Source organism: Episyrphus balteatus, chromosome X (genome assembly GCF_945859705.1).
Source record: "Episyrphus balteatus chromosome X, idEpiBalt1.1, whole genome shotgun sequence".
NCBI lineage: Eukaryota > Metazoa > Arthropoda > Insecta > Diptera > Syrphidae > Episyrphus > Episyrphus balteatus.
Window position 1 is genome coordinate 1,540,654 of NC_079138.1, and position 11,581 is coordinate 1,552,234.

The 11,581-nt window shown below is 31.9% G+C and overlaps 2 protein-coding genes across 2 annotated transcripts; one reads left to right on the forward strand and one right to left on the reverse strand.

Annotated features, from left to right (window-relative positions):
* The first annotated feature begins 370 nt into the window (after positions 1–370).
* On the forward strand, positions 371–3,688 carry LOC129920591 (RING finger protein vilya-like). Its single transcript, XM_056001974.1, has 5 exons — positions 371–623; positions 678–868; positions 2,868–3,031; positions 3,098–3,315; positions 3,379–3,688. Exons 1-4 carry the CDS (start codon positions 488–490, stop codon positions 3,279–3,281), a joined length of 675 nt encoding a protein of 224 aa, XP_055857949.1. The 5' UTR covers positions 371–487; the 3' UTR covers positions 3,282–3,315; positions 3,379–3,688.
* Positions 3,689–5,041: 1,353 nt separating this feature from the next.
* Positions 5,042–10,425, reverse strand: LOC129920592 (ubiquitin-conjugating enzyme E2 J2). Its single transcript, XM_056001975.1, has 4 exons — positions 9,992–10,425; positions 5,914–6,241; positions 5,778–5,848; positions 5,042–5,713 (listed from the first exon to the last, which is right to left on the reverse strand). The coding sequence occupies exons 2-4, from the start codon at positions 6,191–6,193 to the stop codon at positions 5,204–5,206; spliced, it is 861 nt and encodes a 286-aa protein (XP_055857950.1). The 5' UTR covers positions 6,194–6,241; positions 9,992–10,425; the 3' UTR covers positions 5,042–5,203.
* Between the last annotated feature and the right edge of the window lie 1,156 nt (positions 10,426–11,581).

The following is an 11,581-nucleotide window of genomic DNA, read 5'->3' on the forward strand; positions in this document are numbered from 1 at the left end:
TCAATGTGAACCCCCCTATTGGAGGTGGTAATCTACTAATAGTAGATGTTTTAGTTAATCTAGTACTATCATCTACTCATGCTCTTCTTCCCGAGTAGATACGATTTGTATAGAATTCGTTAAAAGTGCGTTCCATTGAAAATCGCTAGTAAACTACTAGTAGTACTTTACCACCTCCCAAAGGAACATGGCTATTAGTAAAATACCACCTCCAATGGAACAGGGCTTTTAACAACCCTAACCCTTATCATGAGAACCTTGCTCCTTCGAACAAGTACGCAAAATAAAATTACTAAACAAACAGTTCACCCCTCAAATAAAACTAAGCTCATCTACTACATTTTTCAATTCAACCGGAAACTGTCATTTTAGCCATTACTGTACTATCTCGGTTATAATTAAATTGGCCAGACATAAAAGCAGCAAATTGTGTTCAATAAAAGTTTTTTTTATTTAAATTAAATAAAATAAAAGAAAATAATAAACAATGACTTCAGCTCAACGTAAATGTACCAGTAAATGGATCCACTGCAACCGATGCATGGAAAATTACATGAAAAAAGAAAGAAAACTTTATATTCTCTCTTGCTATGATGTAGTCTGCGAGACGTGTCTAATGGCTGGTAAGAAAAATATCAACTTTCATTTCTCTATCATTTTTACTTTTTAATTTCCAGGAAATAAAGAAAAAATGTGTCCAGTTTGCAAAAATATAGTCAGAGGTTTTGTTATTTGCAATAATTTACCACCAAAACTCAAAGAAATGTTTCATCCGCGTCCATGGTCATTAAAATTCAATAGGACTTCAACTGTGTATAAATTTCAAAAAAAGCAACGGAATTCTTTTCTAACTGGATGTAAAAAATTGGTAAAAAAACAAATAAAATACAGTCGACTCCCTTTAATAGCCTGTAGTTATCGCTAGAGCCCAAATGAGATATTTTTCGCAAATTAGTACGGTAAAGTTAGATTTTGTTATATGGGGGTCTGGGAATAAATTTAGAAAAGCATTTTGACTTCAGGGCTCGAAAGAGCATCAAGACACTAGTTTAAAACCACATTTTGCATAATCGCACCTAGAGTTATTTGGCCGCCATTTTGTTTTTTATAAACATTTTACTTTTTCACATAACTCGCGTATTTTTGAACCTACAGAAAAACAATGTATGACAAACTTAAAGATAATTTAATTACCTACAATATATGTTAAATAACTTTTTTTCGATTATTCCTTCGGTTTAAAAGTTAGGATGGTTTTTTTTGAAACACGTCAAAGGGTAATTTTCTTATATTTGTCATATCTCCTTTATTTGAGTTTTTTTTTGAAAATTAGTTCGAAGGTTTAACAAAAATCAAGGGGGTGTAGGTTGCAGTCAGACGGGGGGTCTATTTCCCTTCTTTAAGGCGGGGAGGGAGAGAGTAAAAAACACTTTAAACAGAAAAAAATGTATTAAAAAATAACGGTAATAGCTATAGAGCCAAAAACCTAGAAATTTAATTAAAATTTTGAATAAAGTTGTTCAAGCTAATAGTTTTTAAAAAATTGATGTTCAAAATCAAAACTTTGAAAAAAAATTATTTTTAACAATTTTTTTTAAATTTTACGTTACTAAGATATAATTTTTTTTCTTATTTATTTGTTATCAATCACAAAAAAACGGGTGTCGAAATGTTTTGTATTTTTTTTAATCACTTTTGTCGGTTTTAAGTGTTTTTCTTTTAAAATTGAACCTAAAGGGGAGGACATAGACCCCCACTCTCATACGATTTTTATCTTGTCTGACTGCAACCTACACCCCCTTGGTTTTTGTTAAACCTTATGCAAATTACCCTGCATGAGTACCATTGTCCCTATATAAAAAATTGCAATTTTGTTGAAGTTTTTTGCCTACAGATCGAAAACGGTCTGTCAAATTGAAAAACCGTTAACAAATGAAGGTAATTAAAAGATCTACGACTTTTACTACGAACTAATTTTCAAAAAAATCACAAATAAAAGAGATATGACATATAAGAAAATCACCCTTTGACGTGTTTAAAAAAAAACACCCTAACTTTTAAACCGAAGGGATAATCGAAAAAAGTTATTTAATATATATTGTAGGTAATTAAATTATCTTTAAGTTTGTCATACATTGTTTTTCTGTAGGTTCAAACATACGCGAGTTACATGAAAAAGTAAAATTTTTAGAAAAAACAGAATGGCGGCCAAATAACTCTAGGTGCGATTGTGCAAAATGTGGTTTTTCAAAAAAGGCAAAACATTTGACCACTTTTACTCGTCACTGTTAGTCGATCACCCTTTAGCTCGAATTTCCGTCTAATGGGGTTTTCGTTTGGTACAAAAAATCAATTTTGACAATTTTTGCCTTCGTTTGGCCAAAAACATTGATTTATTTTTTGATCTTAGATCAATTTTCCAGAAGTGGATTTTTCTGCTTACCCCTCTTTTACTAACACCACCATGCATCATTATTGGCATCCATTTGGTTGACAAGTTTTCGTTTAATAATAATTTGTTTTGGTTTCAAGAAAGAATTCAAATGGAATATGGAAGTAATTTTAAGTCCAGCTCATCTGCGGATAAAAAAAATAAATCAAAATTTGACAACTGCTATCCCTGCCTGGTTCATAGACACAAAAACACACCAATTCTATTGCAAATAAAAATCAGTCAGAAAACGTATTCGTTTCGTAACGAAAAAAATCAATTTATAGATCAAAATATAAATTTACCAAACGAAAACCCCATAACTACAACCAATTTTTGTATCCCTTGAAAGTTCGACTTAGAGGGAGTCGACTGTATTTTGTAGTTTTATTCAAAAATTACCAAAATATACATTTTTTTGGGGGTTTTTTTTCAGAGAGAATTTCTCAAATACTTAGAAAAGAACCGCAACACAATGAAAGAAGATTGCAAAAATATGTATCTAAATCACAAGCAACTAAAGAAAGACCACTCAAAACTCAAAGGATCTGTAAAGAGATTTAAAGAAATGAGGGCTGCGAAACAACGTGCTCAACACGGGTAAAATTTGATACAATTTTGCAAACTAAGTAACGTTAAATTTTTTTTTTCTTGTTTTTTTTTCAGTTTGTATGCAAATCGTTCTCATGGATTTGATATGTTTGAAGCACAAACAAAGATCAATCGATCAATCTCACGAAGTCGTGAGATTTCATCAACATGTCACATGATGCAAACATCAAGAAACGAAAATGTTTTTGAGATCTCCTCAGACGAAGACAGTTCTCCATCAAGAAGTTTCTATTTATAAATTATAAATTTATAAAGCAACGTGCTCAACACGGGTAAAATTTGATACAATTTTGCAAACTAAGTAACGTTAAATTTTTTTTTCTTGTGTTTTGCAGTTTGTATTCAAATCGTTTCGCATGGATTCGATATGTTTGAAGCACAAACACAGATCAATCGATCATGTCACATGATGCAAACATCAAGAAACGAAAATGTTTTTGATTTCCCCCCAGACGAAGAAAAGAAGTTTCTATTTATAAATTGAATTCTATTTGTTTTAAATTTGTAGACCTATTTCATTTACTTTTTTTTTTTTTTTTTCAAAAACGATGAAATACAAAAACAGCCTCTTCTATTGAATAAAAACCAACACATTACTTTGATTAGTTGCTTGTTGTAACCGAACTTTTAATACAAAATATATAACACAACATACAAATTTTGTTTGCATTTATTTATCTGAATTTAAACAAAATTCTGCTTTGATTATAGAATAAAACATTAAATAGTTATTACAAAATTTTATCGGAAGTTACAGAACAGCGTTGCTATTTTCGGATCAAATTCTCGAAACAAGATTTGGTTAACAGATATAAGCTAAGTTTCTTGGACGTCTGATTGCTGAATTATTTGCAATCGAAACATCGTTTTTTCTTACATTCGGAAGCAGATATTTTCGGATCAAGGTCTCGAAACAAGATTTGGTTAGCAAGGTCTCGAAAAATGTTTCGGTTAACGGATATGAGCTCACAGTACATAGGCCTATCCATTTATGTAAAAATATGAAAAATTTATTTTTTTAGGTTTTCGAGAAAAAATCAAGGTTAACCCCTTGCCTAAAAAAAACGTATTTTCAAAAAAGTTCTCCAAATCCATCGAGTGATACATCAAAAGAAAGGTCTCTTTAAGCTCTATTCATAACCGAAAACCAAAAGTTTCTTGGACGTCTGATTGCTGAATTATTTACAAATACATTTTTTATTTATGAATAATTTTTTTCTTACATTCGGAAGCAGATATTTTCGGACCAAGGTCTCCAAAAATGTTTTGGTTAGCAGATATGAGCTCACAATGAATAGGCCTATCCATTTATGTAAAAAAATTACAAATTTATTTTTTTAGGATTTTCGAGAAAAAATCAAGGTTAACCCCTTGCCTAAAAAAAACGTATTTTCAAAAAAGTTGTCCAAATCCATCGAGTGATACATCAAAAGAAAGACCTCTTTAAGCTCTATTCATAACTAAAAACCAAAAGTTTCTTGGACGTCTGGTTGCTCAATTATTTGCAATCCAAATTTTTTTTTTTTCTTAGATTCGGAAGCAGATATTTTCGGATCAAGGTCTCGAAACAAAATTGGGTTACAGATATGAGCTTACAATGAATTTGAAAAGAAAATTTGATTCCCAGATATAGCCCACAAAATTTTGACACAAAATTTCGAATACCGGCTCGGAACGGTTTAAATTTAAATTCAATAAGATGTTCCTTATTCTTGTTGGATAATTTAACGCGACTACAATGAAAGTTAATTTCCTTCGAGAACATTCTTGGTTTTTCCAGTAAACACAAGTGTATCTTAAAGAATTTAATTAAATTAAAGACGCCAAATTTTGATAAATCGGAAATCAAAATTTTAAAAATCGAGAAAAATGTTGGGCGATGCACAGCCGATTCTGAAAACTCTGATTCTGGGTGTGAAATCATAGAAAAGAAGAATAATAGTTACGAGGTCGACCTAAAGAAAAAAAATTATAATACAAATTTTTCAACAACCAAAATAACGATAAATCGAACAAAACTTTATTATGTTCTTTTTTATTTTAATAATTTTTGAAGATCCATTTAAATAAAAATAATAATATTTATTTTACAATTTCTTGTATCCACACCTCCAATTCACTTTAATTTTTCGATTTCATCTAAATCAAAACAAAAACTAATTAATTCAAATTCTTAATCACATAATTTACAATCAATGCGAATATTGCAAAACTTATAATTGCTATTAAATTAGAATATATCGAATGCCAATTACAATAGCTATCGGAATTGGAATTTTTATTATTTGTATGATTATTAACGTTGGTATTATCATTTTTGGAATTTTCGTTGAAATCATTCTCATCGCTGATGGCAATGCCGCCTAAACTGCCGTTAGTACCACCTGCTGCGTTATTGACATTATTGTTGTTATAGTTTTTGGCCGCTTTATTGCTGCCAGTTACTGTTTCACCAGTTGAATTGCTGCACGTTGTCAATTTGTTGCCAGTAGTTGTAGCTTGTAGGAGTTGTTGTTGTGTTTTTAAACGGCAATTTATTTCATCGCATATTTGAGGAAATAGTTCACGAAAATTTGAATTTTTTAAATTGAATGCTAAAGATTTCTTTGCGTATTGTTGTTTTTCATATAGCGAACTTTCCGTTGAACCCAAAGTAGGTGTACTTTCCAGCTTACAAGAAGAGAAAATGAAATTGAAAAAAGTTTGTTTGATTAAATAATAATATTAAACATACCATAAAACTAAGCAAGCCAGTTAAAATCGTCCCAACCGACCAAGTTGGGTTCCAAGTGTCCGGATGGAAATCTGGTTTAATAAGTTTAAGTTAATTGTAAATTGTATACTTTAACAGTTTTAATAGTTTTCTTCACCTGATATACTTAAACAAAGCCGTGTATTTGTTTTAAATCGACCATTAGGTGTTAACATATAAATCGAAGGCGGTTTGAAAGGAAATTCACGTGGAAACAAAAGCGTGCCATGATAGTATCCACCTTGATATGGCGAATCTTCTGGACCCTTAACAACATAATGCCATTCTAGCAAATTTGATGGCAAGGGCTCAGCTGTGATATACGGTACAGGATCCTTTTTTAGACGTAGATAGTCTTGTTTCATGCGTGACATAGCCGTTGGCTTTCGGTTTGTCATTTTTTGCCTTTGAGTTCTAAATTGTGCAGGTGTTAAGTTTTTGCAAAGCTAAAATTAAAAAAAAATTTCGAAATGTAAAAATTTTTAGATTTCATTCATTGGTGTGAAGTGTAACTATGACTCTCTTGCTTAACATCTAAGGAAGGTTTATTGGGCCGCTATGTTCGCATAGTGGCTCAATAATACAACATCTAAGGAAGGTATGTTGGGTCACAGGACCAAAAGTTGTGGTTAGAAAGAGTTTCAGAGAGTTTAGTATGGAAGAATTTGATAGGATTATTTCGGAGTGGAAAATAGGAGCTGGCTTTCTAGACGTGATTGTAGAAACCAGCGATAGCATTTTCAAGTGCTTCATGACAGCCAGGAGAGTATTTATAAAATACTCTTCATTTGAAGTGAAAGAACTTCCGAAAATCCCTAGTTGAAGGAGATGTCTGGCCACAGAACACATGGCTGCTAGGTGTAAAGCTAAAGATATTATTTGTAGGAATTGTGGAAATGAGGGGCACATCGCCAACGTGCACCAAGGCGATTCACATTAGTCTATAAGAGATGTTACTCTGCTAGATGAAAAATAAACAAATCAAATCAAATCAATAGATTTCTTATTGATCTGTTTAACCACTTAAACATCCTTAATAAGAGGCTCCAAGAAAGAAAGGAAAATATTATAACTGCAAAATCAGAGGATTTCTTGGAAAACTGCGGTTATGGCTCGTAAACAAATTTGATTCTTCTCCCTGCGTTCAAAAGATTCTTGTAGAAAATTCATGGAAAGAATCAATATTGGTTAACTCCCATATTTCTCTAATTTGGAGATGAAACTATTGAGTTACTTTCAGAAATGGATTCTGAAAGTGAAAAAAGTGAAGAATTCCGTTGAGCTTTCTCATCTAACGTCTGTAAAACTGAAAGAAAGCCCTGTGGACTTAACTGCAGGTGGCATGCTAAAAACGGATTTAATTTAAAAACAATTGACAATTTCTGGATTAAGAGAAGAGAAGAGGAGAGTATTCTGAGCTGACAAACGAAGCTTTGCGGTTGTTAATGCACATCTTTACTCCATAACTATACATATCAGCTATGGACAGAGAAATATGGACAGGAAATTAGGAATGCTTTTTATATATTTTTTTCTTTTGGTATAGATATTGTCGAAATAAAGTGATGGAGACAAAAAAATCTTAAAAGTACCGTTATTTTTTATTTTTATTTGCACTAGCATTATAATGCTTTTCCTGTCTCTTTCGCTAGTGGACACAGAAATAGCACACATTTGTTTAACCGTTACATTTTTATTCCGCGTTCGGTCAAAAAAGTGTCAAGAAGGATACTTAATGATCGAAGATCGCCTAACGTTAGCTAAAAAGCTTCTGAATAAAAACATGTAATTTTGAATGAGAGTCTATTGGAGTGATGAAAAAAAGGTTAACCACATTGGAACCGATGACAAAACATTTTTCCATCGCCCTTAATGTTAAAAGGACAAGTCAAAGTATTATATCAAGACGATGAAACTAGGAGGATAGGATTTGATGGTCTGGGGCGCATTTTCCTGGCATGGAAAGGACCCACTGGTTAGGTGGATGGCAGAATTGATAAATCCTTTTGTCTTAATATTACATTAGAATACCAAAGAACCATATTTCTCGCCAGTTAATTAAATATTTATACATGACAATGACCCAAACATGCATCAAAATTAGTACAAGATATGTTTTCGGACAAATCGATGTTTGTATCTAGCCATCTTTAATTCACGATCTTAACTCCATAGAAAATTTATAAATTAATGTCAAGGTTAAGCTTGGGGAAACAAAATTCGAAAATTCAAACGGTTTTTGGGGCAGAATCAATGAAGCGTGGTACCGTACTCCACAAAGTGGATAACCAGAAGTTAGTTGAAAGTTTACCAAAGATGTACCAAGGAACTTTGAAAAACCGTGGTCAAGTAACAAGTAACTAACTTGGTAGTCAAGAAGTTTTGCTTAGAAATGATTATTTTTATGATTTTCGGAATGTGTGCCATTTCTTTGTTCACCACAAGAAAAAAGGGTATTCTCTACAAATCATAATTTTTAAAAATTGAATTGAAATGAAATAATTTATAATTATTAATTTTATGAATCCCCATAAGCTAATGCATGTCCTGATATAAAAATTATAATATATAAGTTAAAAGGTCCCAAATAAGTCCAATTTTTGTAAGAAAAATCAAAAGTCTGCTATTTCTTTGTCCATAGCTGTATCTATGCGAAGTCAAATTCTCTTCCATTTTGGACATACAAACTATGAAGAGAAACAGACTTAATTTGGAAAACGATTTAATCGTTAAAATATCAAAGATCAATCCAAGATTTCAACATTAGCCGTATTTTATTGGTACTCAGTGTTTTATTGAGTAAACATTTTATGATGTAAACAACGGATTTTTCATTTTATATAATTTTTCGGGATTTCGGTTTCGAAAACAATCCTAAGTGTGAAATTAAGGTGTTATTACGTAAAAAACCAATATAAGTTTATGATTCCGTTAATATCTCTTTTTTTACATGATTCTTATTGTGATTTCAGCACTGTTTTGTAATGATTGAGTTAAGTTGGAAAATCGTTGAACTAAAATCAAAAGAATTATTAGTTTTAATATTTAACTTATAATAATTGTATGTTTAAATTGGTTTTAATTTTATGTTTCAGTTAAAATTTCAGTGAAACACAGTTTTGAAGAGTTTTTTTTTCTGTTTTTTTTTTCGGGATTTTGGCCTTTATGGATTTTGGGTTTTCGGGATTTTGGTTTGTCGGGATTCTGGGTTTTCGGGATTTTGGGTTTTCGGGATTCTGGGTTTTCGGGATTTTGGGTTTTCGGGATTTTGGGTTATCGGGATTTTGGGTTTTCGGGATTTGGGGTTTTCGGGATTTAGGGTTTTCTGGATTTTGGTCTTTCTGGATTTTGGATTTTGTCCGTCTCCCGTAAACAACATCTATTTATTACTTTTATTTATTTACAAATAGTAATAATCCTTATTGTTGAAGGGTAAAAAATGTATAAGTTTAGAAAACAATTTTCTCTGTAAACCAATAAATAAAATAACTTTTGTCTATCCTTAGCAATTATTAGTTGTTGTTTGCCGTACAAAATTTTACTGAGCAAACTACTCAGTTACCAATAAAACACGGCTATTTATATAAAAACATACAAACGCATTTCGCTTGCTCAGAACTATAATGTTCTATGTTTTAAGGAAACCCCAGCAGACATAGAACATTATAGTTCTCAGCCAGTAATTTGTCGCACTGAGAAATTATCATTTTTTTTTTTTTAGCATTATTTTTTTTGTATCAATATTTGGCTTGCGGCCGCGACTCCCTTAGGAACTTTGAAAAACACTGGTTTATAGCATAAAACCTGAACTCAGTAAAATACTGAGTACCAATAACACAGCTATTTTGTGTGATGTTCGCTTCGAGAAAAAAATAGAAATATGGTAAGATTGTAGGTACTTGTTGTTTCGGTTTTCTTTTTCCTATAAGTCCTTAGATCTAGAAAAAGGATAACCAAGTCACTAACAGAATAAGTCAACCCCAGTGAAACTAATTCCTAATAAGACAGTCGATTTCTTCTATATCTATGTTGTTTATTTAATAGACTGTGTAAGATTAGAGACTATTTTCGATGTGAATACGTTTCAATTTGGAATGAAAAACATCCAAAAAAATTAATTGAATTAATCTCCCTCGCCCTTATTATAAATTTCGTGTTGATTTAAAAAAGAAAATCACATAATTTCATCAACTTACCTTTTTGAAGCAAATCGCAAATGGATTTTATCTGAGAAAATTATATTTTATTTTCTTCTTTTTTTTTGTACAAACTTTTGGTGACGACACGCGGGGATTTGCAGTTGAAGGCGACAGAACAATTTTTTTTCTTCCGACTCTTGTTTATTTTCTTTTTTTTTTTTAATATTAAAAAATATCAAGTAAAAAAAAGGACAAAATTAACTAAACAAAACAAAAATTGATGTATTTAAAACAGGTTTTTTGTGGGAAATAGGTTTTTTTTTTTCTAAATTTTTTAATAACACGAAAACAAATATTTTCATTTAGATTATTCCCTTCCAAAAGGCTGGTTGGTTAGTTTTTTATGCAAACATATTTTTTTTGGCTACACAAAAGTATTGTTGTCATCATTTGTATTTGTGTTTGTGTATGGAGAAATTCCAACGTATGTCAGTGTTAGAAAAAAAAAAGTCAAAAGAGAAAAGAGAGATACAAAAGAAATTACAGATCAAGCTGGGTTGGAGAAGAGATATTGCCACGTTTATAAGTCCGATTTAAGGATCGAATTGAATCTAAATCTGAAGCGAAATGTCGATCCAGGTATATATGATTATACCAGATCGAGGAATCGAATTCAAATATAATCGATATTATCGTTATCGCATACATCGAAAGTTCTAAAAAACTATCGATAGTTTCAATACTGCTAACCCCAAGCATTTTATTTTGAACGCACCCGTTGTGTAAAGCGGCCCATAGATAAGGCACATGTGTGCACATTATTTGTGCGTACTGATACACAGTGTACACGGCACCCATGGTATAAAAAGAGAAGGTATGATCATTAGAAAAAACTCAGTATCGAGAACTGTCAAAACTTATGGCTACTTAAGGTTTTGACAGCCCAGCCCATTGAAATTGTTGTTGTAAACAAATTTGTCTTTGAAATTGTTGTTGCTTTTGACTTTGCCAAATGCCAAACGTCAAAACCCTATTACCCCATTTTGAAAGATGGCGGCTCTAATGATCATACCTTGTCTTTTTATACCATGCACGGCACCACAGACGGCACACCGATCGTGACACCGACACCAAAAAATCAAAAAGTTTTGATTTTGTCGCTCCGGTTTGCACACAAGTGTGGTGTCTATGGGCCGCTTAATTTTGAACTCCTACAAGAATGAACCCTTCAAGCAAACGAGTCCGACCTAGGTCCGAATCGGCTCCGAAGTGAGTTCGAACACGACAACAAAAACGGTCCCGCGGAGCCGATTGCATATGTATTGGTATATTTAACACGATTTCTCCTTCGATTTTGTGTTCATGCACAAAAAGTTGTAAATGTGAGTAAAATGGAAATGTAGGGCCATATAAGGTGTTTTTTTTACTAACACCGGGCTTAACTGTTAAATACAAGAACACTTGAGCCTCTTGATCTTAGTTGTTTAGCCCGGAGAATTTTTTGGGCTTTACTTTTTGAACAGTTTTAAATTTGTGCTGCCAACAAATTTTTTTCATAAATTGCTTAGAATTTGCTTGCAAACGTGAAACTGACGTTTAGAATTACAAAATGCGAAACATATGACAACTTTATATTTTTGTTGTGTC

Coding starts and splice junctions, on each gene's coding strand:
- LOC129920592 (XM_056001975.1), bottom strand. CDS start 6,193: ATGACAAACCGAAAGCCAACGGCTATGTCACGCATGAAACAAGACTAT. Junction 5,849..5,913: donor GCTTTGTTTAAGTATATCAG/GTGAAGAAAACT, acceptor TTATTAAACCAG/ATTTCCATCCGGACACTTGG. Junction 5,714..5,777: donor CTGGCTTGCTTAGTTTTATG/GTATGTTTAATA, acceptor TCTTCTTGTAAG/CTGGAAAGTACACCTACTTT.
- LOC129920591 (XM_056001974.1), top strand. CDS start 488: ATGACTTCAGCTCAACGTAAATGTACCAGTAAATGGATCCACTGCAAC. Junction 624..677: donor CGAGACGTGTCTAATGGCTG/GTAAGAAAAATA, acceptor TTTAATTTCCAG/GAAATAAAGAAAAAATGTGT. Junction 3,032..3,097: donor AAACAACGTGCTCAACACGG/GTAAAATTTGAT, acceptor TTTTTTTTTCAG/TTTGTATGCAAATCGTTCTC.